Raw genomic sequence first — 24,308 nt, 5'->3', positions numbered from 1 at the left:
TTACAGCAGCTCATTATTTCTTGACTCTTACTAAGAGATAAATCCGAAATTGAAACATGAACCAGGAGTTGACCATAGTACATGTCAAGAAAGGAAAAGGAGAGAGAACAAAGGCTGAAGTGCCCTGTTTCTAGTTTTCCTCAGTATGCATGATTTGTAACTTACTCGCGAACCTTGGACGTTGTCTACGCTTTTTCCGTACATAAGAGGAGCTTGGAACAATGCTGCTAACCTTGTTCTACAAAGCAAATTTAGAGAAAAAGACCGAACTTTTTCTCCGTATGGGCTTTTACCTCTTCCTGCCATACACAGCAAATTTCCCTTCAAGATTTACAGAGTGACACAAAATGCCAAGAGGCCTTTCTTTTCATGCACAAAATAGAGACGACTATACATTTGACAAAAGCTACACTCCCCATTTTATACACGTAACACCTTTTCATTTCAGCTTCGTAATGAAGCGCTTGAGTGCTTGCCACTGCTAGGTGTGTTCTTGCTGGTAACAGCAGCCATGTCCTAAGAGAACATTTTCCCTGTTGACACTTACTACAAGACTAATGCGGTTGCCCATACTCGTTGGTCCTGTTCCTGCCCAAACGCGCATTTCGGACAGCCTGCTGGATTTGTCTCTCGTGCTCTTTCAGCATATCATCGATGTTCCCTCCTGGAGGCACCAGCGGTCCTGAATAGTGGATCCTGTTTTTCTTCGGCACATATCCCTTATTTGCAATTACAGAGGATAAGTTAGCAGTTGTAAAGGCAGAGCATGGAAGTACTTTGCTAGGAAGAATTTCACGGCACATTTATGCGCTTGTCTAACATAATGCCATGTGATTCATAGAACCACAAGTCCGTGTTCCACTTTTTGTTTATGGAAGCATCGGATCAGATATATTATCACTCGATACACCCCAGGATGCATGTGAATTTCATGACAGTGGCATATATTGCAGTCAATAAACTCAGGCTGTGGAGTTTGGGTGATATTTCAAGAATGTAAGTGATTGAGCAGAAAATGCAAATGTGGCTATACCTGCATCAATTCTTTAGGAGCCGCCCCGTCATCCTTTTTAAGAGATGCATTTGACAAGTCTGCTGTTGCACGCGGCATGAGAGACTTCTGCGTCTTCAACTCTGCTGGATGCTTCCTGGAGCTACCCTTACTGGTCAATGAAGATTCGGTTACACTGGGGTGAATCATCGAGCTACAATGAGAAAAACCATTTGGTCTGTTTACTCTCGGAGGCTCAATTAGGAAACCGGACCCACTATCCTCCTGGGGATTGAACTTATGACTAATGCTTATGGTATTTGACTGTCCCTGCAAAATTTCCAAGTTTGCATAGATGAGATATTGAAGAGAACAAGTGAGAATGTGTTCTTAACCTTACTCATACCTGCAAACAGACCTCCCCATTAGCATCAAACTCTGGCGTTGGCACCTTATTATCTCTCAAACCCCTCCTAACAGATTCTGGTCCTCGTCCCTTTACTGTCCCTGCTTTTTGCCTGAAGTTCAAATTCAAAAGTTGCATATAAAAGCCTCCCATGATTAGGGATAAATAGCAGAAATCCTAAAGAGCGACCGAAGCCAACAGCAGTATCCTCAAATGTTGCCAAAAGAAAATTCAAGAGCTGCAGAATTGCAGAACGAGAAGATAAAATGGTCTATGATGATACTGGCATACCTTCTTGCTTCCAAATTTCGCAGCTTGGCATCAAACTCTTTGCTTGGAGGATACTTTGGCAGACTTGATGTGTCACATGGAAGGGGTTTTGTCATGAAAAACTGAAATAAAAACCAAACTTTAGAACTGTGGTGGCAAACCACGAATATATCACACCATATTTGCAATCTGAAGCATTTTAAAGTTCCATTACACTGTGAATAATTGAAAAACATCACCATCTCGAGAGAATGAAAACAGTCTCTACGTATTCCCCACCACTAGAGCCATATACACATTTAACAAGACAACCAAAATGATTCAAGCAGGTTTCCTTTTCAAAATGGTAATGAAATAACCCGAAAGCCTAGAAAATAATTAGAGGTAAGTTATCACCTCACTTTTCAGTGCAGAATCCGCGGATCCTCTCTCTTTTGGCTCCATTGCAAGGAGCTTTTCAATAAGTGCCAGAGCGGAAGAAGGAAAATCTTTGAATTTTTCCGCAACCCGTCGTTTATGATGTTGCTGAGTTCTGAAGCTAGTTGCTTGTGGAAACCTTGTATTCCACCAGTAATCCTCAGAAGGAGAACCACACAACTTGAAAATTTTATGTAATTGCTCCACCTAAGATTGTTCACAATTTTGTTGGTCAATTAGAAAAACTTTCAAGTGTTTAAGGAGGAGCAATTCTCAAACTGGGAGAGATTCATTTTTGCAAGTGTAAATGACAACATAACACATAGATCATATTAGGGAGACTACCTCGGTTCTTCCAGGCATAATAGGCTCTCCTGCAAACAATTCGGCAAGGATGCAGCCAGTACTCCATAGATCCACGGCAACTCCATACTCAGTAGCACCAAGCAGCAGCTCAGGTGCCCTATACCAAAGAGTTACTACACGACTGGTCAGTGGCTGCTGTTGGTCAGGCTGAAAAAATGTGGCAAGACCAAAGTCGCCGATTTTGAGGACTCCATCATTGCTGATAAGGAGATTAGAACCCTTAATGTCTCTATGCAAAACACCACGCTTATGGCAGTGTTCCAGTCCACGAAGCAGTTGTTGCATAAAACATTTAATCTGCAAGATCATGAGGCAGATCGTAATTAGGCTTCCATGTAATGCAGGAAAGTGCTCTCAGTAATATTTCTCAAAGGAACCGAGACCAACCATTGGAGCCTTACAGAACTGTCTGGGATGAACAGAAGAATTGTAAGGACCGAACTTTATAAGCATTAAAAATAAAAACATGTTTGAAATGTCGCTGAAAAGATGAATCAAAGTCGAACTCTAAGTTCTGCGAGTCAGAAGTTTATGCTAAAAAATGTTATGCGCCTTTTGTTCAATTTTGTTTAAGCTTTTCCAATTTGATAGGTTAAAAAGAAGGAAAAAGCATGTTCCATCAGAGATCAAGTCTGTTAGACTGATGGTGCACCATAATATACTATCAATGACTAACCTCCGACACTTTCATAAAGTTACAGCAGGAGAAACTTACCTGAGGCTCGCTTAACTTAACGCCAGGCCTGGCAATAAGGCCAGCGAGATCATGCTCCATGTACTCAAACACAAGATACAAGCTGCCCGAAATCCTGGAAGTGACAATACCCTCTAGCTTCATAATGTTGGGGTGATCAAGTTTCCGCAATATATGAATTTCCCTAGCCATGAAGCGCACACTCTCGGGATCCATGTTAGCAAACCTCACTTTCTTCATTGCAACAATTTTACCCGTTTCAAGGTCACGAGCCTTGTAAACAGTGCTGTAGGTCCCTTGTCCAATCTACACAAAGAGCATTTCATTTACATAAAGGCAAGGATGAAGAGGAGAAAATCTGCTAATTATCCTAGAATCATGAATAACAGGAATTCAATGTTAAACAAACAAAATGAATGGTTAACACAACTCCAACAACCAAAGTTACTATAAGAACGTGGTTACACAACAATAGGAATTAATTATCGCAATTGTAGCAAATGTGCATTGATGTTCTTTCGTACTGCGCAAGGAGAATGTCACCAGGAACTGTATCCTTAATATCATCAGGCGCCAGGAATTAATGTAAAAGAACAAGGACATGAGAAGCACTCACTTGGTTTAACTTCTTAAAGGACTCTGCTTTCCGAGGCACCAATCCTCTGATAGCATCTGCAGCAACCGAAGTAAGCCAAGATGGCCATCCAGCAGCAATTTGCTCTCCTTCGGCACCGTGAGGAATACTGACGATCCTCGACGTCCCCTGTTGTGATCCATTTGGTCCTAACTCCATGCTTATTCCTCTCTGATGTCCCTTTGCGGGTCTCTCAACAATCCTGGTTTTCTTTTCTGCTTCTTCTGATGATACGCCATGCACGGAACCCCGATGCACTTGCGAGGACGCCCTTGACATTGAATGAGCCAAGCCATCATTTCTGCCCTTCCCCTGTAACTCTATTGCAATGTCCTCTATCTTGGCACTGGGAGCGACCAACTGGAGAGAGGACTTGCTCAATTCCGCAGCCTTCACATCTTCCTCAATCTTTTCATCGACGACCGCTTCTTTCGAACACAAGCAGCCCATAGTTTCACCTTGCACTCCCGGCCGCCCGACAGATCTATTCCGAATTTGCGAAAGCACCCTTTTGGCACCTTTGGATTAAGCATATAGAAACTCGTTTCTCTTTCCTGATTGTCCCTGTAAATTACCTGCCTCGTTTGAGGTTATCCCCAGAGCTTTTTCCAGCCTATATTCTCGAGAAAGGATTTGATGCAACACCCTCGATCCTACCAGATATCTTCAACCAATATCCAGAATGAGGAGGGTGGCGAATCGCAATCACGGAAGGAACCCGAAAACGTTCTTCCGAGACAGAATGAAGGGAATGCTGCTTGCAATGTCAGAGAAGAAACTTCAGGGACAAAAATCGCAATATGTTTAGGATGTTTCAAAGGAAATGGGCCGACAAGAAAGGAGATTTATCTTTGACAGACAAAACAGACAAGACAAGGACGAATGATGGAGAAGAACACAGAACCAATCAGCCCTCTCAAGAACAAAGAAGAAAGAAACGAAAACCAGACCAGAAATCCCAGCGCCGAACACCCAGAAGAGAAAAAAGGTAAATTTACAAAACGAGTCACATTGAAAAGTTCGTTGATTGGGGGGGAGTTCTGGCCGGTGTTTCTGGGTGGCAAGTTTCTCTGTCCCGGTCTCCCAATTTTGAAAAACCGAAAAGAAAATCGCTAAATTTCACAAAAAAAAAACAATAAAGTAATTAACTTCTGCAAGTTCTTGGAATAGGCAAAACCAGACATGAGAGAGAGAGAGAGAGAGAGGACAGAAATGGAAAATCTCAGAAGATAAAGAGAAAAGGAGGGGAAAAGGAATAATGGGATTCGCAGTTTCTTGATTTCGGAGATACACCCTAGAAACGCGGGAGACCATTGGTGGCGAGGAGTGTAATGGTTGGAATGATGCTGTTTCTCTCTCTCTCTCTCTCTCTAAAGGGTGACACTGGAATTGTCAAACCGCAATGAAAACCTGCCATAAACAAACCTTCGTTTGCCAAGGAAGAAGAAGAAGAGAAGTTTCCTCAAGTCTCAGAGGAATGTGGGTTGTGTGTGGAGTGTCTGAACCCGGAAAGTTCAAAACTTGCAGAGAGAGACGACGTGCTCTGCACCAACATGCAGCACAGCATAGCAAGTGGGACCACCCGTCCTCAGCGCCACGTGGCAAATCGAAGAGAAATTCTTAAAATTGGATCCGTGTGCCCGCCGGGCCCAATGCATCCGACACCCGAAATGATCCGAACCTAATCAAGCCCCGTCCCTGGAAGAAAGTATTGGGGGAGCATCACAAATGTTCGGAGCCTCTGCATAAATTTTTGGTGGGACTCATCTCATTCGATAGTGTATATGGCCTCAAATGCAAAACCAGCAAATAGCGGCTTGCGCAGCGTCGCGGAATTATCACATGCAATCGATTGATCATTCAGGATTCACATGATCAAATCGGTAACAGGCAGTGAGCCTGCACTATTTCGCACGCGACCTTGTAAGGGTTGTATCGAAAACTTACGTTGCTAATAACATATTGAATTTTTACTGGACGGAGTGCATACTTTACTATTTTATATTCCTTAACCTCATAAGATCTAGGCATAATGATACGAATAGTCCATAAACTTTGACCAAATGTGTAATGTGATCCATGAATTTTTAATTTGATTAATATAATCCCTAAGCTTTACCCTAATGTGTAATATGATCTTTAAATTTTTAATTTGTTCAATGTGATTACGGATTTTTAGTACATGTTCAATTTTTACCGGACAGAGTGCATACTTTACTATTTTATATTCCTTAACCTCATAAGATCTAGGCATAATGATACGAATAGTCCCTAAATTTTGACTAAATGTGCAATGTGATCCATGAATTTTTAATTTGATTAATATGATCCCTAAGCTTTACCCTAATGTGTAATACGATCTTTAAATTTTTAATTTGCTCAATGTGATTCTGGACTTTTAGTACATGCTCAATTTAGCCCATAAACTATATTAAAATGTTCAGTATTATCATTCCATTAATTCAAGTTTAGGAACAACATTGAACATGTACCAAAAGTCAGGGGATTATATTGAATAAATTAAAAGTCTATGGACTATTTATTGCATATTGAGCCAAAATTCAGAAATCATTTTTTCGGATATCTATTTATAGTGAAATTTACATTCAAGTAATTTTGACTTTCAATTAATTTAATATTCGATTGTCAGCGTTAGATTGCGCAATATCACCACCTCCAGTCGCCCGTTTCATCTCAAACGAGACGCTCGACTCGAACTCGCACGCAGTGAATAACAGCGCGGAGAAGGAAAGCTCAGACCACTCCAGCTCTCGGCATTATCCATCCATCATGCAATAACGTCCAAAACTCCCTTCCATTCGTCGCAAAACTAGATCCTCTCTCAACACGTGTCTCATTCTGCATGAACACATGCGATGGCGTTGCTGGGTGTTCCTTTCTATGTCCCTTCTCTCACCCCCCGTCTCACGCTGCTCTGTTTCTGCCTCTCCCCGTTAAGGTCTGATCATTTCTCCAGTGGGTTTTGATCGAAGCCCCTCCCTTTTGTTCCTCGAGCGTCCAAGCATCGGAGGCGATGGATCTGGTGAACTCGTTCATGAACTGGGTGGTGCCGCCGGCGAGCCTGGTGATGCTGGCCTTCGCCTGGCCTGCTCTGTCTTTCCTCAACGCATGCGAATGGCTCTACAACACGTACTACAGCGAGGACATGGAGGGCAAAGTGGTCATCATCACCGGTGCTTCTTCCGGTATCGGAGAGGTGAGAAAAAACAGAGATGCTTCAGCGAAGAGAGAGAGAGAGAGAGAGAGAGAGAGAGTACTTACTAAAACAGAGGAGATCCCGCAATAAGAATGAAAGGATTTAACATAGGCCCAATGGGAATCAGAAGAACACCCTTGCACGGTTCAATAGGAAAATTTGGCTTCTCTCAGATGTTATTATGTGACAGATTTGTAAGGGTGATATGCTGCCGTTTCACTTTTGCATTCGCATGACCGTGTTACACATGATGAGGGCCTTACTTTTTGCGACAGTTTGGTGATGTTTCAGTATTGTCCCACACGACGCTGCACTGCAGCATATGTTGGATGCTTTAGTGTTGTGATACTAGCGAATTGGCATGACTCTCCGTCGATTATGATCATAGTAGCTTTCTGCAATAGAGTCATGAATCCACTAGTTAAGACTATACTTACTGATTACGATATTCCGAGCAGTTTCTTTTGGGCGATAGTGGACAGATAAATGTGGAATCTGGGGTGAGAGCAGCGAGCCCTGCTGTCGATGCAAACGAGTCATTGCTTTCTACAGGTGATTGTAACTTCGGCTGCCCGGCTGAACATAGCAAGTTTTCGATTTAGAAACTCTGATGAGGTGTAGAGAATCGAAAGAGGAGGGCTACTTATCTGCTTGATAACACGTTGCTGTGTATTATGCGTCGATAATAGAAGACCCATTGTTCTGGATTTCTTTTGTCCGAGTTAGTTCGACTGCTCGGAGTCTTGGCATGTCCAATCATTTGGTCCATCTTGTTAGCTGCATCATTATTTTCCCTTTCCTTCTTGGTAGATTTATCTGACTACATGAACTTGACTTTAATCTCAGCAAATTGCTTACGAATATGCCAAGAGAAGAGCGAATCTAGTGTTGGTTGCACGGAGGGAGTTTAGGCTCATTGGAATCAGTGAGAATGCGAGGCGGATGGGTGCAACGCATGTCCTGACCATCGCTGCAGATGTTGTTAAAGAAGAGGATTGCCGGAGATTCGTCAATGAGACCATAAGTCTGTACGGGCGTTGTAAGTATCACTTAATTCTAACCTGTGTGTGACTATGGTTGATTGATCTACTTATTTACTCTCTGCTACTCGAATTTGGAGGACTTCAAAAATGGAATCGAGCCTCTTTTTCCTGTCAATTTTATAGCTTGATAGAAATTCCCTTTTACATCTTTGCAGTGGATCATTTAGTGAACACGGCAAGTCTTGGACATACATTCTACTTTGAAGAAGTAACAGACACATCTGTTTTCCCGCATTTTATGGTATGATTTTCATTTGCTCTCCGATTCATGCGTATCAGTTTTACCACAAACTAGTGGCGATGCCTCGCTTCATTGTTGCAGGATATTAACTTTTGGGGAAATGTTTATCCAACTTATGTTGCGCTGCCTTATCTACACGAGAGCAATGGGAAGATTGTAGTAAACGCATCGGTGGAGAGCTGGTTACCTCTGCCAAGGATGAGCCTCTATTCTGTGAGTATATTGAGATCCAATACGGCGCGTTTCAGTATGTCGTAGAGGACGTGCAGTCGACACATTTTCATTGTTTAATGATCTTTTCTGGTAAAAAATCGAAGTGGTTGTAGTTATAGCTGAATGATGAATCAAAAATCAATGCCAATCATCATGCGCAATGTGTACATTATTGCATTTGTATGAAAGACGACATTGTGAATCTGATGTTCATGGCGATTAGTTACCCTCAATTAGAGAAATTATGTGCTCGAATCATCATCCGACATACACAATTCTAGCATTAAAGAACTGCGGTCCTCTACTTTAAGTCCGCTTTGTTAACTAGGCAGCGAAGGCAGCTCTGGTGAACTTTTACGAGACTCTGAGGTTTGAAGTTGGAGACGATGTCGGGATAACAATAGCTACTCACGGTTGGATTGGCAGCGAAATGACCAGGGGCAAGTTCATGTTAGAGGAAGGTGCAGAGATGCAATGGAAAGAAGAAAGAGAAGTAAGATCTTTATTTTGCTTAATTCTCTGTTTCTGCTTGAATAATTTTCTTATCTGTCACAAATAGAGAACCATTTTCTGGTTTGGTTCTACAAGTTTGTCAACTATCTATACGCAGGTACATGTCAGCGGGGGTCCCGTGGAAGAGTTTGCAAAGTTGATCGTATCGGGCGCTTGCCGAGGAGATGCGTACGTCAGGTACCCGAGCTGGTATGACACGTTCCTCCTCTTCAGGGTCTTCGCACCGAACGTGCTCCGGTGGACATTCCGCCTGCTCCTCGCGACGCACGGCGCTCGAAGGACGTCCCTTGTGGGGACGGGGAGGCCCATCCAGGAGGGGGCAGGGAGGCCGCTCCTGGAGGGCCCTTCGCCGAGGAAGCTGACCGCTAGTCCAATCGCCTCCCAGCAAAAAATGGAATGAACGAGGACGCTCCTCTCGGATGACTAATCTTTCCGGATGCCTCTGTTGAATCTCTGCTTGCATTTAGATTCTTGTGAGGGAGAATAAATATGAACTGAACTTTACTCGGTGCTTTGTTGGGAAGGAACAATAATAAAGTTCAGCTGTTTTTGACTTAGTTCTGGTGCATATGATTTCAATCACACTGGCATTTTCAGAACAGTTTCAATGGACCGTTATAGTTCAAATCTCCTTCTCGATGTGAATACAAGTCAAAAGGGTAGAAGTTGAAAGTAGCGTGGTCAGCAGTTTCTCTGGGTCGCATGCCGTCTCCGTCTCATTTTTCTCGCAGAAGCCATACAAAAGACTTTTCACCTCCTTTCACGTGGTCCGAGTTTGGCCCGGTAAAAAATTGGGTAAAAAGTAGGGATTAAACGACAAAAAAGATGACACCTTTATGGACCCAATCGTGTCCGCACACAACCGTTATCAGAAAGTCTTTTCTTCCCGATCGAGTTCTTCCATCATTTGACCGATACGTGAGCATATGGCTCGGTCTGCATCTGTCGATGACCAGACTATTTTTCGGTTCATGAACACTTCGTGAAGGGAAGGGGAAATTCCAAAAAAAGGTTTCAAGTGTCCTTATTTTCTTAAATGAGGACTTGAAGTGAACATTATTTCAAATAAGAATCTGAAGTATCCCGATTGTGTCAAAAGAGGACATGAAGTATATATTATTTCAACTAAGAGCCTAAAGTGATTATATTAGTCTCAAAAAAAGGCCTGAATCATTTCAGTTAAGGATATTTTGGTAATTTATTATTTTATTTTATTTTTCCTTTTTTTAAAGAAATTTTGAAACACAACAAAAAATTTAAAAAAAAAAAGAAAGGAAGAAGATAGGCGAACCTCCCGCTTGTGTTTTTGTTTTTGTTTTTGTTTTTTTTTTCTGTTTTTGTTTGTTTGTTTTAATTTAATTTAATAAAAAAAATAGATTAAATTTATATTTTTACGAAAATTTCCTCGATCGGCTGAAAAATTTGGCTGGCCGGCCTGTTGGTAAGGTCATACCTTATTTGAAACAATTATAACCACTTTAGGTCCTTATTTGACATAATCAAAGGCACTTCGGACCCTTATTTGAAACAAAATTCACTTCAAGTCTTTATTTGATAAAATGAGGGGATTTGGAACCCTTTTTTGAAATTTTCCCCCAAGGGAATTGCATGATCAATCAGAGATACTGTCGTGTCAAAGCTAATTCCACTAGATACAGACAGTAAGCTGAGCTCCGTATGAATCTGGCGTCGACTGTTCATCCATGCCAGTTTGTTGAATTATTTTCGGTTCGACCAAGCAGTCAGAACTGGTCGTACACTCAGCAGTCAAGTGATATGATGTCGTTGTAATAATATACACGGGGCTATGTTGCATTCTAATCTAATGTGTAAGGGAAAATCACAGATTCACAAGTAGTCATCCACCGAAATGCTCAATCCGTGATCTCCTCCTCTCCCTTCCCAGGTCCCGGAACAGGCCTCACTCCCGTGCGCGCATTCCAAACCGGCGTGCGTGCCGTCGGCCCTGGGGTGGTGGCCAGCGCTCGTCCCGTCCGCTTCCTCGTTCGGCCTCCTGGTGATGTGCTGCGCGTCGACCGCCATGCCGGCGTCCGAGGCGGCCCTCTGGACCGACGTCGGGGACATGCCGGGCCGCGCGCTGGGCGGCAGAAGGGCGGGGAAGTTGAGCTTGTCGAGGCAGGAGGGCCCGCGGAGGCAGTAGGAGGCGATGTCGTGGGCGACCGCGGCGCCCTCGGGGGTGGCGTAGGAGCCGAGCCAGAGCCGCTCTTGCGTGCCGGGGACACGGATCTCGGACACCCACTTGCCCCACTTCCTGCGGCGGACTCCGGCGTACTTAGCGTTGTTGTTCCGGGGCTCCTCGGACGACGAGCTGCTCATCCTCTCGGAGCTCGGTCCCCTTCGCGGCGCACAACCGAGCAAATGGCGCGCTCTCGCTTCTTCTGGTGTGTGTGCTTGTGCTTGTAGATGGGGTCGGACGAAGACGGTGAAGGGGAAGGTGAGGAGCGGGGCGGTTATATATAGGTTGAAGATCGATGCGAAGGTCAGAAGGGGCATGAATGGTCCGACAAACTTTGGAGATATTGCAAGAGGGAGAGAGGCGACCGAGCAAGAGTCAAAATATTCAAGGGTCAAACGTTGAACAATGAATAAAATAAAATAAAAAGCACACTTTCTCGACCAGTAGAGGAGGAGGGGAAGTGGGCGGTGGACGGTGGCGAGGGGTAGTTTGGGGAAGAATCGGAAGAATGAAGGAATCGAATCGAAAGTCAGTGGTGAGGGGTGGGCCCGGTGGGGTCTGGCTGGGGGCAAATTGGGGTTCAAGTGGGGGGTGGTGGTGAAGTAATTGGCACCACATGACGGACGTGTAGAAGAAATTAATGGGATACAGTGGAGCCCACGTGGGGCTTTCCTCGATCATAATAAGGTTAAGGTCAGGGTTAAGGTTAGGCTGACTCTTTTATGGCCCTCGACCGCTGTACTTGGAACGAGTCAGCCAACGGGGCGGCGTGGGCCCTTGTCCATCGTCGGCGATTTTGAATTTTTTATGTCCCCACTTCTTCTTTTGCAAGATGATTTTCGACACATGCGTATATATGTACGTGTAATGTGTATGTATGCGTAACGTACCATTTATACTATATTGGGTTACGAATCCCGCTTAAAATTACATATGATGAAGCGACTCTCTCGTGAAAGGAAGTAACTTCCGTGTTTATTCTTTTTGACGATTTTTTTTTTTATAGGTTAACCGACTACTTTTAGATAAATAGTAGGGCTGGCAGTTAATGTCATATCGATTTTCATTATTAAGTGTCGAATGAAGAAAATGACCCGTGAATGATGTATTAAGTAATTATCATAATTTGGTTTTGAGGTTGTTCAGATTGGAAGTTAAGAGTGGAGTCACTCCCTTAGACCTTGATGTGGGTACATAACATTAATTTTTTTTTTATTTTTTTTGGGTCTTCCCTCTCAAGTGACGTTGAATTTGGTGAGTTTTAAATGATACTCTTGTTTTGGTAATTGACGTTGACAACTATTCACTACATTTCACAGTATACTTTTGTCCAGCTTTTCTTACCTTTTAGGGATGAGACCGCTCTTGCCACCGAATCAATCTCAGCTTCATATGACATCGATTTCAAAAATAAGCAGACAGTGCTCGAGTTCAAATCAAACCTCAAGAGCGGCTCAACTTGTACACATGCTCAACTTGTACGCGTACTCTTTTGGGGTAAGCGAATCTGTCGACTCCAACCTTTTGGAAATATCCTCTTCTCAATCATGGCCTCATTGGGAGTTAGGCCTCGCACGGGGATAAATCTAGACGGGGCTTTTGGAGCAGCATTTTAGTCATCGTATGCGCTTGCCACTTTGCCACACTACAAGAGTCAAGTCAACTATTGACCAAGTTTTACTCCACATGATTGGACAGCTGACCATGAAGGATCGCTCCACCTCAGCCACGAGATTAATTCCTCGTACGTAGCTCCTTACGTCATGCCGTTGCCATTCCGACACAAAGTTGAAGATGAATTTGCATCTAGATTGACTAGAATTTCGAATGGTGGCAAGTTGATCAGCTCCAATTGTGCTTCGGATTCTCTTCACAGTACCCATTTCCATCCTTTGGGCGCGTTCCGTGTTCGGTTTGGGTCGATCTCGGATTGCTCGATATCCAAGCCTCCTCCGGCGTTGCTCGTTCCAAACTGGCGTCACGTCAAAGTTCGGGGTACCGACTTTTCTCGAGCAACTTGAGTATCATTAGGCGAATTCATCGACCCACGGACCTTTCAGTAGTTGATTCCGACGGGCGATGACAATACCGCAGCATGAATTTCTTTTGCCCGAAGTCGTCTTTAACCCCGTTCGTACGGCAATGGATATGGTAGACTTGTTCAATCTATTTTGGCAGCTGGTGGTTGTTTTTTTCGCAGAGCGAGAGAGTGGTTTCAAAGTCACCCCGTACCAGGTAAACAAGGTGGCGGCTAATAGATAGCTCGATAATTGAAGAAGAAATTCAAAGCTGTCATTGAGCACTCTTTACCACGGGGATGCTCCAAGAATTTCTTAGCTTTGACTCGTTCTACTTACCACCTCCAATCAGTCGCTAAATCACATTCACGATCGTTCTCTTGCGGACAGTAAATCAACTGGTTTTCCATGGTCATGCAGATAATCTTCGCCTTTTAGACCCACTGTAAGAACTCACTCAATTGGGTAATTGCCACGAGGGGAACGAACACTTTGGGAGACCAGGAAAGATAGGAGACTAATGGGTGTGGAAGGAAAAGATCGAGCGTATCAGAATTTCCCCAAGTGTAGGGACTATTCATAAGCTAAGGTTAAAAGGAAATAGTCAATGGAACGTCTAAGGGCGGACGAAAAACAGACATGATTTTGCGTCGAGATTTTCGTTACATTTACCTTTGGATTGTTAATGTCCTGCGTGTTTCTGGATCAGTTTTCGCCTAGACAGATCAGCAGGAGTCGGCGGCACAAGTAAAGTTAAAACAGCCATTTTATAAGCTTCCCCTGATCAAGTTTTCACCAGCAAGAGAGCATAACAAGCAATGTTTCGATAGGGTATGTAATTCTATAATGCCCGACAACATTTTGCAAATCAGGTGCGGCGAAAACAGATGAACAAGCGGTAAACCTACATCCATCTTGAGCCATCTAACAATCTAGAAGACAATGATTGTGCTGTTTGGTTTGGCTAATCAAGACAGCAAGGCAAATCTTGTTCATTATCCCCGTGAGGAACTTCGAGTACATATTGACGTGAAAGAATTAAATGTGTGAACGAGAGTATTAAATTCAGAATGCAGTATACTTCTAAGCATCTTCTATGCATCTTCAACAGATTAATGTGCCTACAGATAAGAAGGGTATGACATAAAAGCCCCACTGATCAGGGACTTCCTTCTCAACCTCGAAAGACTTTGATATTTACTTGAGAGCATTTGAAACAGCGTAAACGAAGTCCAGAAATCCAGTTCCTTTAAGAAGCCCTTTCCCGGTCAGCAGTTCGAAATCCAACAAGAAGAGAAAACCGATTACGGCAGCTTTCCCATTTATCAGTTCATTCTTCCTGGTGAAACCAAACCCCTCAAGATCTTCATCAACCACCATTCTCACCTAAATGACACGAGATAGGGATTTCACCAAATGAATCGACAGTGCTGGCTGATGCTTTTGCTTCGGGAAAACAAATATTTTAAAGAAAGTTCGGATGTCTCACCTCGTCCACATTGACATCCATAGCAGTAACACCAGGTTGAGCCTTCCCACTAAAGACTATCTCCGCAGATGCATCAGATCTCGCAGTCCCTTTCATGTTAATGAAGATGTTCTCTTCATCGGTTTTCACGGGATAAACAAAGAGTTTCCTCAAAGCGGGAGTCAATGCTCTAAGTACAGGGTTTTTCGGGTACCATTCCTTGATAGCCCCACTTCGTAGATCAAACGTACTATCAGTTGTTGGACAAACGATACAGCCATCCTGTTAACGAGGAGTCAAAAGACTTGTCTTCTCAGGCCATCGAATTTGATATAAGAAAGAACAGCATAACAATAAAATAAGCAGAGAACGTAGAGAGAACAAGAAAAGGTCCCCCGTTATATACTATACAGGCTCAAATAGAATAGAGGTCATTAATCAGGGTGTAAGATTATCATTCGTTAGATGCATATCAGTACCGGATTAACACATATGCTATTGAAAATGTCTGAATAATCCTGTAAATAACAGATGCTGCATCTCGAGACTACAAAAATAGTACGCTGCATGACACTAAAACCCGAAACATAGGAGAAAAATGACCGACGCATCTTCCTCAGCGTACAAACAGGCCCTAAATATCCGTCAAGGGCGAAAATCTGCCGCAGACCATTAACGTCAGACCATCAATTGGTACGTTAAGATTCCATGAGATTACGCAAATCCCGACCAGGTTGAACATTGGATAGTCGAATCTACCAACGTTTGCCGAGCGATAATTGCTGGGGCCATTTCCGCAAAATACGACTCACGATTCATACCTCGCGCCAAACTGAGAAGGGCCTAAATCCTAGTCGACAAGCCTAATTTGCAAACGGAAAAGCTCCAAGTAAAACTGGAAGCTTGAAAATTGAGCAGAAACGAAGTTACCTGGGTGAGCTTGGCATTGAGCAATCCCTCACTGTAAGCGCCCTCCGCGGGCGACCTGTTCTCGATGGCGAACACTTGGTCCTTGTACCACAGCAACAGTATCGTCTCCCCGTCCTGTATAATCACCCTCCGCTCTCCTCTGGGAAGCGCCGTTAGGGGCACAACGGGAACCCAGTTGTCGCCGGCACCGCTCGACGAAGACGAAGAAGAAGAAGGAGAAGGCTCATTGTCCGCCAAGGAGACCTCGGTCGCCCTGCACAACGCCGTTCCACGACCGCCGATGGGGGCGATCCTGGGGCGGCTCAGGTGGAGGGCGGGGGCATGGAGGCAGTTGGAGGCGGGAGAGCAAATGAAGGGCGACTGGGAAGGAGCGAGGGAGAAACTGCGGTTGGGGAATGCAGGCGCTAGTGGAGGTGAAGTGGAAGCTGCGGTGGCCATGGAAGTTGCAGGGAGGGAGGGAGAGAGATGCGAACTGCGAAGCGCAAGAGAGAGAGAGAGATATTTCGGTCACCACAGAATTTTTGGTTTTGGATTTTTTTTTTTTTTTTGGTGGATAATGAAAGGATGCAGAGAGAGAAGTGGGGCCCAGCAGCGGATGACTGCCGTGGTGGACGCTCGGGATCCTCAATTTCTTTTCCTTTTAGAATTGAAGAAAAAGAACAAATATTTTTTTTTTCTAAAGCTTTCTTTTAAACACAAAAGAGTTTTCCATTTGAAAATTTAAACCCAAGAGAAAGAATTTTAACTGGACAACATATCATTTTGCGTACCGATATTTTGAGCATCTATGTTTATCTAAGGAAGTCCCGCATTTCAAATAAGTAATTTTATCTTTCGTAAATCTTGAGTTAGATGACACGTGATAGTTAACGGATATACTATTTTTAAATTAGGTCAATGTCATAAAAAATCCCAAACTGGTATAACTTTGATAAATTTATCACAAACTAATTTTTTTTATTACAAAAAACCCCCAAATTGATTCACTTGTGATAAATTTACCCAAAAATAATTTTTTATCACAAAAAACTTAAAATTAGTACACTTATAACAAATTTACCCTTTATTAGTTTCTGTAAAATTGAGCTAATATAAAAAAAAATTAAATTGGTGCATCTATGACAAATGAAGAGTAAAAACCCCAAATTGGTAAATGAAGGGTAAATTTATCACATGTGTGTTAGTTTGAAAAGTTTTGTGATCAAAAAATTAATTTGAGGTTAATTCATCACATGTGTACCGGCTTAGAATTTTTCATGATATTAACCCTTTTGAATTTTTACCATCCCATTGACACGTGTACCAATTAAGAATTTTTCTTTGTATTAATCTAATTTAACGAAAACTAACGGAAGGTGAAATTGTCAAAGGAATTAATTTGAAATAAATTTATCACAAGTATATCAATTTTGAATTTTTAGTGATATTAAAACTTTTAAAAAAAATAAATTCATAAGCATCGGGTTAATCAGAGCCCCAAACCTTTAAATAAAAATAAATTCACGAGCTTTAACCCTCTATTAATCACACGAACGTATGTCTATGTAAGGTAAACTGGTAAAGGAATTTCGAATATATTTATAGTTTCTGCAAAAACACAAAAACTAGTCCAACAATCCAGCAAGCAAGGTCTTTATTTCCAGTAACATGGACCAAGAATCCATCCTTTTTCTTAAGCCAGGGGACAACAAAAGAATTTTAACTTTTTACACAAGAAACGGACCAGTCAGTTCTCGAGCCCTGAACACACACTCCTTGACATTGCTTTTGCTAATTCGTATGAAGGGTAATATAAAAACCACACAAGTATGACTAAAGTTCAAAGAAAAGTTGAATTTTACGAGATGGCCAATGTATAAGGCAACGGTTTCGGTCGTCGTCGTCGGACGGAGATGAAGTACTTCACAATTCCCATACAAAGAAGGGCAACAGAATCCACTAAGGTTGTTTTTTTTTTTTTTTTGGTCAAACATGAAGGTTGGTTTACGCTGTAGATAATGGCGTCAAAATCTATTTACCAATGCAAAACTTGCCAAAGATGTTGGACAAAACTTCTTCAGAAATGTCTTCTCCACTTATCTGCCCCAAAGCTAGTGCAGCATCTCTCAAATCGATTGTCCAAAAGTCGAGCGGCATTTCCTCCCACACTGACGTCTCCAATCTCTTGAGAGCTTCCTTGGTCCGAACGAGCTGCTCACATTGCCTCTGTACATAGACAATCCAGTTGCAGTTAAAACGCTGTGTCTGGATATAAAAAGGACTCAAATTGCCCGGCAGCATTCAAAAAGCATCAATCATTTCAGCAGGATCATGTCCAAGCAATATTGGGAGCAAACCTGGTTCACAGTCCACCGCCGCCCACCCGCAGGGATCCTGTTGAGACCCACAATCTCCGACACTGCCCTTTCCAGGTCTTGCACGCCATGACCAGTCAAAGCAGAGGTGAACACATGCTTACTGAAGAAACTGCCATCTGCAGCATCCCATACCAAGTGAGAAGGTGGGACACGGTCCATTTTGTTGATTACAAGAATAGCTAATGTCGAAGACCCACTTGATTTCTGCAGTAGCAAAAGAAGCCGTTTCATCAGCGGCAATACGACACTGCAGTATAGTATAGCATGATATTTGGTTGAGTCGAGACATTGTAGAAAATATGGAGATGAGGTTACAATGATTCCATTAACAGGCTTTTTGTTTCTAAGCGGACCTTAACGGATTTAACTCTCTCGAGAAGCTTAGCATCTTCTGAAGTCCATCCATCAATTGCACTTATTACCATGATTATGACATCAGCACCCACAGCGACAGCTTCAGATCTCTCCACTCCTGGAGGAAAGACACAAGAAGACTAAAATTAAGGATAACATTGCCAGGAATTTGAAACTAACCGCAGCAGTACGATAAGTTACACTTATGAGGAAGTATAATACTCCGAATGGAGTACATAAAATCAGTAATACAGGGGTCACATCTGTGCGATACTGATTTGCAGCAATGACCAAAATTCTCAACATTCCAATGCATTAAATAGAGTGTTCTTATCCAGTCACCAGAAAGAGATGAAACGAGGAATTTGAAGCTAATTTTGGAAATATACAATCTAGACTCCAATCTCATCACACATCTGAAGACTACTTCGCCACTTCAAAGAATTGGAGTTTACTAAGGGAAACAACTGGGTATTCTGTCCTTCAACTGTAACAGAATTGCTCTCTTACCAATTTTCTCCACCACATCGTCAGTTTCCCTGATGCCGGCTGTATCAAGCAGCGTCACTGGAATGCCGTTTACGGCAATGCCAGCTTCAACCACATCCCGGGTGGTTCCAGCAATTTCTGTGACAATCGCTCTCTCACTCTGCATGCTAAATTTAAACATGGGACTCAAGGAGAGGTACCATGGAACAAAAAAGAATAAAAAATTCATCTAGAGTAATATCAACTTGAAGGAAAATCTGGTCTCAATTTGTGGTGTCGATAATGGGTGCATTCTTGCAATTCTTCGCTCTAACGTAAGAGCACAGCAAGGAATTTTAGACGCTAATCATTCTACACATCAAAAAGAAACTGGAGAATTGTTTGTTGTCTAGCAATATAGATCTCTCCGCAGCTTTAGCAGGATTAAGTAAAGATGATCATCCATGACTGGCCATACTTGTTGAGGTTTCTTCTCACTGTAATTTAGGTCAAGAACCTCATCAGATGGAATATGACCAGAAACAGGTTCACAAGAAGGAGTTGGGTTCCTGAAGTAGGTGAAGGCTCTGGCAAATTGGTTATTCCTTCTTGAGTTCAAGAAATTTAAGGAATTTCAACCCCAAAATAACCAGACGGGATCGGCAAAGTTAGTTGTGTTTGTGTTCTCAATCATTGATCGAGCATCACACCCAAGGTTTCATTAATCACACCTAAGAATGGGGCAAAAAAGCAACTTATGGTTCATAAGAAACTATTTGCTTGCTTACTGAAAAAAGAAATAAAGCCAAAGATTTTCCGAAACATACCTTACTCCAAGCATTTAGGAGGCTCGACTTCCCAACATTTGGGCGGCCAATAATGGCAATCTGTAGGTAATGATTATAATAGAATGAGTAGACCGTTCCAAAGCTTATATAAAGACACATGACAACAACATATAAAAGGCTTGCAGGAATATTACTTAAATGAGCAGGAGTTCGAAAAACTATAGTTAAATTTCTACACAGATCAGGAAATACCTCTTTTTAAAATAAAGATATATTAACGAGAACCAAAAATCTCTTGCAAAGTGATCTGTCTATGTTTGATTTTAATTAGCATCCAAACAATGATTGAGGCAAGTCAAATTGAAGTACATAAAATATACAACATATAATACCCTTCTCTACAAATCTAAAACAACTTTCCAAATAATGGCACACAAGGTATGATTCGTACACCCAGTGTATTGGGAGATTTTCATGACTCTGAATAGAGGGCTTAGAGAAACCATAGTTAATAATTTAACAGCCGTAGGCTATAACCAAATGAGCACTAAGATATTAGACCCATCTAACTTGGGCATTGTCATTTGGAGCAATAAGATATTAGATGGACTGAACGAAAAGGGGAAGTCTGCCAGTATAAGCACATGGTACAACCAAAACTCTGGCTCTTGGGCATTGTCATCTGAAAAATGTGATGCCAGAACCATGATTTAATTTGTACGAAGTTCACGTGCAACAACGACATAAAGATTGAACAGTGAAGAGGAACTTATTAACACTAGTGTTTCAGCAGCCTTTACTACATTCTCACAATTTACCTGCAAACCAGATTGAAGAAACTTGTCATAGTTGGCTGTTTCCAAGGCTGTCTCAACATCTCTCACCATAGAATGTATAGTATGCACTATTAAATCTAAGTCAAGGGGTGGCATCTCGTCATCAAAATCAAGTCGAGCTTCAATCTCAGTGAGCAATTCAATGCACTGTGATCTTAATTTTTTGACCAGAGAAGAGAAACCGCCCTGCCGAAAGTTAGAAATCTTTAATTTTCGGTCACAAGCTGTTGTATTACAATCTAGAGTTTAATGAATACTATTCAATGCATGAGATTGTAACATCTATCAATGACATTGCAAAATAGGTTTTCATCTTGAAAAACATGCCTGAAGTCCAGCTAATGCTGCATCTGCTGCAACTGCCGACTTCGCCGAAATAAGGTTTCCAACATTTTCAGCCTGGGAGAGGTCTAAGCGGCCATTAAGAAATGCACGGAGAGTGAACTCACCTGAATGGACAAGAAATGTAATTTTTACAAAAATGAAAGCATCAAAGAGCCTTACAATACCCTTCCTGAATTAGCCAAGTCAATATGGTTGATATTTTTTAAAGTTTCAGCCATAACATAGTTTATCAAAATGCATGTAGAAAACAGAAGACTAACCCGGTTCTGCAAGCCTTGCCCCTGCTTCAAGACAGGCCCTCAAAACTCTATGTAAACAAATGTCGCTCCCGTGACATTGAAGTTCAACAATATCTTCGCGGGTGTAAGATCGTGGAGCTAACATTGGTACAGCCAAAACCTGATTGATATAGTGAGGAATACGAAGATCTGATCAATATGGAACTCCACTGTTCCAGGAGAAAATGTGAAGCAAGCAGGAGAAAGCGTAAGCTATCATATCTTTTTGATAAGTAGAAGCTTAAGCAATCATATAAGCAGCCTTATAAAAATTGCACATGATATTGCTCTCTCCATGTCCATTAGTGAATGCTACGCAGACTTTATTTCCTTAACCCCCCTCTCAAAGTTCACCAAGTATTACAATGACAACAGCAGCTAAGTTGATGCACTATGTGATCTCAAAGGCGAAACTATTACACAAACATGATCATACTACCAAGAACAGCAATCCATAATAGAAATAGTACATGGCATAAGGTGTTCGCATAAAACCAGTAATTCAGACCTACTAAGATTACAATACATGAACATTGCCTAGACAATTGATCAAGCTCGAATCATTACAGATGATGCCAACAAGAAGCCCCATGAAAAACTGAATAGCTATGCTGTTGTAATCACAAATTTAATCGAATTGAAGAAACTTTAACCGTGCTAACTTGATTGCAAGCGCTAAAATGGACAGTACTCCTGCCCTTGAGGAGAAACAAGGAACATACAATAAAACATCGATCATAACACCAAAAGCACTATCCTGCTAGAGTTTCATTGATTTGGGGAGAGAGAGGGTGAGTGAGTGAACCTCATCAACAACATTCCCATTGAAATCCATAACCAAACCATATTCTACCATATGGCTAGTAGGCCGCCAAGAATTCGAGGACAAACTCCTCCTCCTGCTTTTACTCGCTGGCCGAAAAACCCGACTAGCAATAGCTACAGCGGAAGGACCAGATAAACGCACAATCCCGACCGCGCCAGGTGGACCCCCAACCGAAGTCACGATTGCAGCAATAGTACTCGAACTCTCGACACGTTCGAACTCATCAACAGCACCAGAGCACCCCACCCGCTCATCGTTGTTAAGGACCAGAGTCCTCTCTGTCGCATTCAATCAGAAAAGAAGAGCCGTCGGCATAAGAATGGCAAAGCATGGATTGGGTTTGGGCATATGTAAAGATTATACCTTTGGGGGTGAGATGGGCCTTGGAGCGTGTGGCGAAGGCCTTCTGGGGCTGTGAGAGCAGGGAAGAGAGTGGCTTCTGAAATTGGTTCAAGATTGATGAAGCGACAAACAGATGAGGCGTTAATGGCGGAGATGGTCCGAAGAGATGGGTGACGATGCAGCGAAGAGCTGGAACGAGAGACATTGGGCTATCGCCAGGGCAGCTAGCCAATCAGTTAGCTTTGCTAGATAGGTGAACTCCCTCGACCATGAAGTATCGGCTCCTCCTCCGGAATGCTTTAACCGGAGAGAGAGAGAGAGAGAGGGGGAATGAACTGTGAATGAGGTGAAACAGCGGCAGTGGACGACTTGAGCGATGGGGAAACTGCCACACGAGACGAGAGACGGCGGAGGCGACGGCGACGAGCACTGGACGGATGGCTAGAAGGCGGTGACGCTCTCCCTGCGTGAAACACATCAGCAATTAATCATCACGTCTATCAATGGCCATGGGCCGTGCCCGGTCCACGGCTTATGAAAACCTTTCGAGTTTAGTAAAGGATTAATACCACATAAAATCTCAAATTGATACACATGTAATAAATTTATCTCAAATTATTTTTTTAATCATAAAAAATCTCAAATTAATACACTTGTGATAATTTTATCCCAAATTAGTACATTTGCGACAAATTTACCCTCTTTTAGTTTTTTTTAAATCTAACCATTAAAGTGCTAAGTTGTATGAGACGTGACAATTAACGGGTACATCAGCTTAAGATTTTTACCCTCTATTTGTCACATGTATATCAATTTGAAATTTTTCGTGATATTAACTCAATTTAACGGAGGGTAAATTTATTACAGATATACCAATTTGGGATTTTTCGTGGTCAAAAAAATTAGTTTAGGGTAAGTCTATTACAGGTGTACTAATTTAGAATTTTTTGTGGTTAAAAAAATAATTTGAAATAAATTCATCATAAGTGTACCAGTTTGACATTTTTCATGGTATTGGCCCTTTAGTAAAATAAATCCAAAATACATGTTACACCAACACGCCTCATGGGGAAATTTTCGAGTGTCCGAGGTTCGACACGCGGTCACTCAAACGGACATGCTAGGGACCCGCATGTCCGGGGCTAAGTTCGGAAAATTGTCATTTTTAAGAGCAGGTACGTGAAAAGTCAAATCTAACCTAATTTCCTTAATTCGCAACCCCTCGTCTCTCTGGCGTCGTCTGAGTCTCTCACTGCTCTCGGGGTCTCCCCTCACTGCCTCGCGGCCGCCGGCCTCGCCTTCTCGCGGCTCGACTCGCCTCCGCTCGCCGCCGACTCTGCTGTTTTTTAACTTTTGTGTCTTTTTGTGGGTGGGGATAATTTGGAGAATTATCTCGGGGTACACTGGTGGAGCTATCGTGCTCTTTCTCTGGCTCTCTTCGATTTCGTTTTTTTGACTAAGCCATGCTTTGCTTTGCTTTCGTCGTTTTCTACTAATGCTCTGTTTGCTTTTTATCTCCTCTTTTTAATTTTCCTCTCAAGTGGAAAACTAAAGTGCGTTCAGTGAAAAAGTTTCCTCTGCTCGAATAAGAAAATGTAAAATTGGCCAACTAGTTGACAAAGATTTGAAATTCGAAAAGGGAAAAATCTATTTAAAATGATCTTGATCTTGATCTTGACATGTTTATCTGCTTGCTAAACTGTTTTTACCCCCTCCTTTTCAGGCCGTAAGCTATTGTATTGATCTCAAAACACTTCTCTCTGTCACTAAATTTTATTTTTCTTATTTGTGTTCTTTATTATGATGCTATTATTATTATTAAAATCATAAAAATGACAGTTTATCATGTACATTTAAAAATATACATATAATATATAACATGTCTCAACGTAATGGAAATTTTTAATTTTTTTTAGAATTCATGTGTTTGCGTATCATATCGTGTCGTGTCGGTGCAACAAGGCAAAATACAGCAGACTTGCCGTTATTTTCAAGTTTTCCACGGACGAAAACGGAAATGTGGGAAAGGTGTGCCATCTTCTATCAATCTAACGGTTCATGAGCCTTGCCAGAAAAAACACCAGCTGTTATTTACT

General features: G+C 42.2%; 5 protein-coding genes across 6 annotated transcripts; 1 reads left to right on the top strand and 4 right to left on the bottom strand.

Moving 5' to 3' along the window:
* Window positions 1–251: 251 nt before the first annotated feature.
* On the bottom strand, window positions 252–4,953 carry LOC115735484 (probable serine/threonine-protein kinase At1g09600). The gene is made up of 8 exons (XM_030666743.2): window positions 3,761–4,953; window positions 3,166–3,450; window positions 2,430–2,747; window positions 2,064–2,291; window positions 1,689–1,789; window positions 1,398–1,509; window positions 1,034–1,321; window positions 252–719 (listed from the first exon to the last, which is right to left on the bottom strand). Exons 1-8 carry the CDS (start codon window positions 4,226–4,228, stop codon window positions 555–557), a joined length of 1,965 nt encoding a protein of 654 aa, XP_030522603.1. The 5' UTR covers window positions 4,229–4,953; the 3' UTR covers window positions 252–554.
* Window positions 4,954–6,707: 1,754 nt separating this feature from the next.
* Window positions 6,708–9,405, top strand: LOC115737344 (11-beta-hydroxysteroid dehydrogenase B). Its single transcript, XM_030669423.2, has 6 exons — window positions 6,708–6,995; window positions 7,842–8,034; window positions 8,194–8,279; window positions 8,361–8,492; window positions 8,821–8,985; window positions 9,103–9,405. Exons 1-6 carry the CDS (start codon window positions 6,813–6,815, stop codon window positions 9,403–9,405), a joined length of 1,062 nt encoding a protein of 353 aa, XP_030525283.1. The 5' UTR covers window positions 6,708–6,812.
* A 1,203-nt stretch (window positions 9,406–10,608) lies between these two features.
* Window positions 10,609–11,394, bottom strand: LOC115735426 (ethylene-responsive transcription factor ERF020). The gene has a single exon (XM_030666653.2). The coding sequence runs from the start codon at window positions 11,340–11,342 to the stop codon at window positions 10,854–10,856; it is 489 nt and encodes a 162-aa protein (XP_030522513.1). The 5' UTR covers window positions 11,343–11,394; the 3' UTR covers window positions 10,609–10,853.
* A 2,775-nt stretch (window positions 11,395–14,169) lies between these two features.
* On the bottom strand, window positions 14,170–22,683 carry LOC115735412. 2 transcript variants are annotated; one of them, XM_030666633.2, is made up of 4 exons: window positions 22,518–22,683; window positions 15,619–16,069; window positions 14,710–14,970; window positions 14,170–14,606 (listed from the first exon to the last, which is right to left on the bottom strand). In XM_030666633.2, exons 2-4 carry the CDS (start codon window positions 16,054–16,056, stop codon window positions 14,418–14,420), a joined length of 888 nt encoding a protein of 295 aa, XP_030522493.1. In that variant the 5' UTR covers window positions 16,057–16,069; window positions 22,518–22,683; the 3' UTR covers window positions 14,170–14,417. The 2 variants fall into 2 exon arrangements, with proteins under 2 accessions (XP_030522493.1, XP_030522500.1); XM_030666640.2 differs by lacking the exon at window positions 22,518–22,683 and having other exon boundaries at window positions 15,619–16,133.
* Window positions 17,349–22,522, bottom strand: LOC115735405 (tRNA modification GTPase MnmE). Its single transcript, XM_030666626.2, has 11 exons — window positions 22,234–22,522; window positions 21,850–22,148; window positions 21,027–21,165; window positions 20,749–20,870; window positions 20,404–20,607; window positions 19,625–19,684; window positions 18,840–18,978; window positions 18,329–18,447; window positions 17,955–18,179; window positions 17,600–17,823; window positions 17,349–17,565 (listed from the first exon to the last, which is right to left on the bottom strand). Exons 1-10 carry the CDS (start codon window positions 22,415–22,417, stop codon window positions 17,629–17,631), a joined length of 1,686 nt encoding a protein of 561 aa, XP_030522486.1. The 5' UTR covers window positions 22,418–22,522; the 3' UTR covers window positions 17,349–17,565; window positions 17,600–17,628.
* Window positions 22,684–24,308: the final 1,625 nt, after the last annotated feature.

The sequence above is a fragment of the Rhodamnia argentea genome, chromosome 2, assembly GCF_020921035.1.
Source record: "Rhodamnia argentea isolate NSW1041297 chromosome 2, ASM2092103v1, whole genome shotgun sequence".
Taxonomy (NCBI): domain Eukaryota; kingdom Viridiplantae; phylum Streptophyta; class Magnoliopsida; order Myrtales; family Myrtaceae; genus Rhodamnia; species Rhodamnia argentea.
This window is presented reverse-complemented; position numbering and strand designations above follow the sequence as displayed.

Coding starts and splice junctions, on each gene's coding strand:
- LOC115735426 (XM_030666653.2), bottom strand. CDS start 11,342: ATGAGCAGCTCGTCGTCCGAGGAGCCCCGGAACAACAACGCTAAGTAC.
- LOC115735405 (XM_030666626.2), bottom strand. CDS start 22,417: ATGTCTCTCGTTCCAGCTCTTCGCTGCATCGTCACCCATCTCTTCGGA. Junction 18,448..18,839: donor CGATGTGGTGGAGAAAATTG/GTAAGAGAGCAA, acceptor TCTTTCCTCCAG/GAGTGGAGAGATCTGAAGCT. Junction 18,180..18,328: donor AGAGAGTTAAATCCGTTAAG/GTCCGCTTAGAA, acceptor TTGCTACTGCAG/AAATCAAGTGGGTCTTCGAC.
- LOC115735484 (XM_030666743.2), bottom strand. CDS start 4,228: ATGGGCTGCTTGTGTTCGAAAGAAGCGGTCGTCGATGAAAAGATTGAG. Junction 2,748..3,165: donor TTAAGTTAAGCGAGCCTCAG/GTAAGTTTCTCC, acceptor ATGATCTTGCAG/ATTAAATGTTTTATGCAACA. Junction 1,322..1,397: donor ATGGGGAGGTCTGTTTGCAG/GTATGAGTAAGG, acceptor GAAATTTTGCAG/GGACAGTCAAATACCATAAG.
- LOC115737344 (XM_030669423.2), top strand. CDS start 6,813: ATGGATCTGGTGAACTCGTTCATGAACTGGGTGGTGCCGCCGGCGAGC. Junction 6,996..7,841: donor CTTCTTCCGGTATCGGAGAG/GTGAGAAAAAAC, acceptor CTTTAATCTCAG/CAAATTGCTTACGAATATGC. Junction 8,493..8,820: donor CAAGGATGAGCCTCTATTCT/GTGAGTATATTG, acceptor TTTGTTAACTAG/GCAGCGAAGGCAGCTCTGGT.
- LOC115735412 (XM_030666633.2), bottom strand. CDS start 16,056: ATGGCCACCGCAGCTTCCACTTCACCTCCACTAGCGCCTGCATTCCCC. Junction 14,971..15,618: donor TCAATGCCAAGCTCACCCAG/GTAACTTCGTTT, acceptor CCTCGTTAACAG/GATGGCTGTATCGTTTGTCC. Junction 14,607..14,709: donor TGGATGTCAATGTGGACGAG/GTGAGACATCCG, acceptor CGTGTCATTTAG/GTGAGAATGGTGGTTGATGA.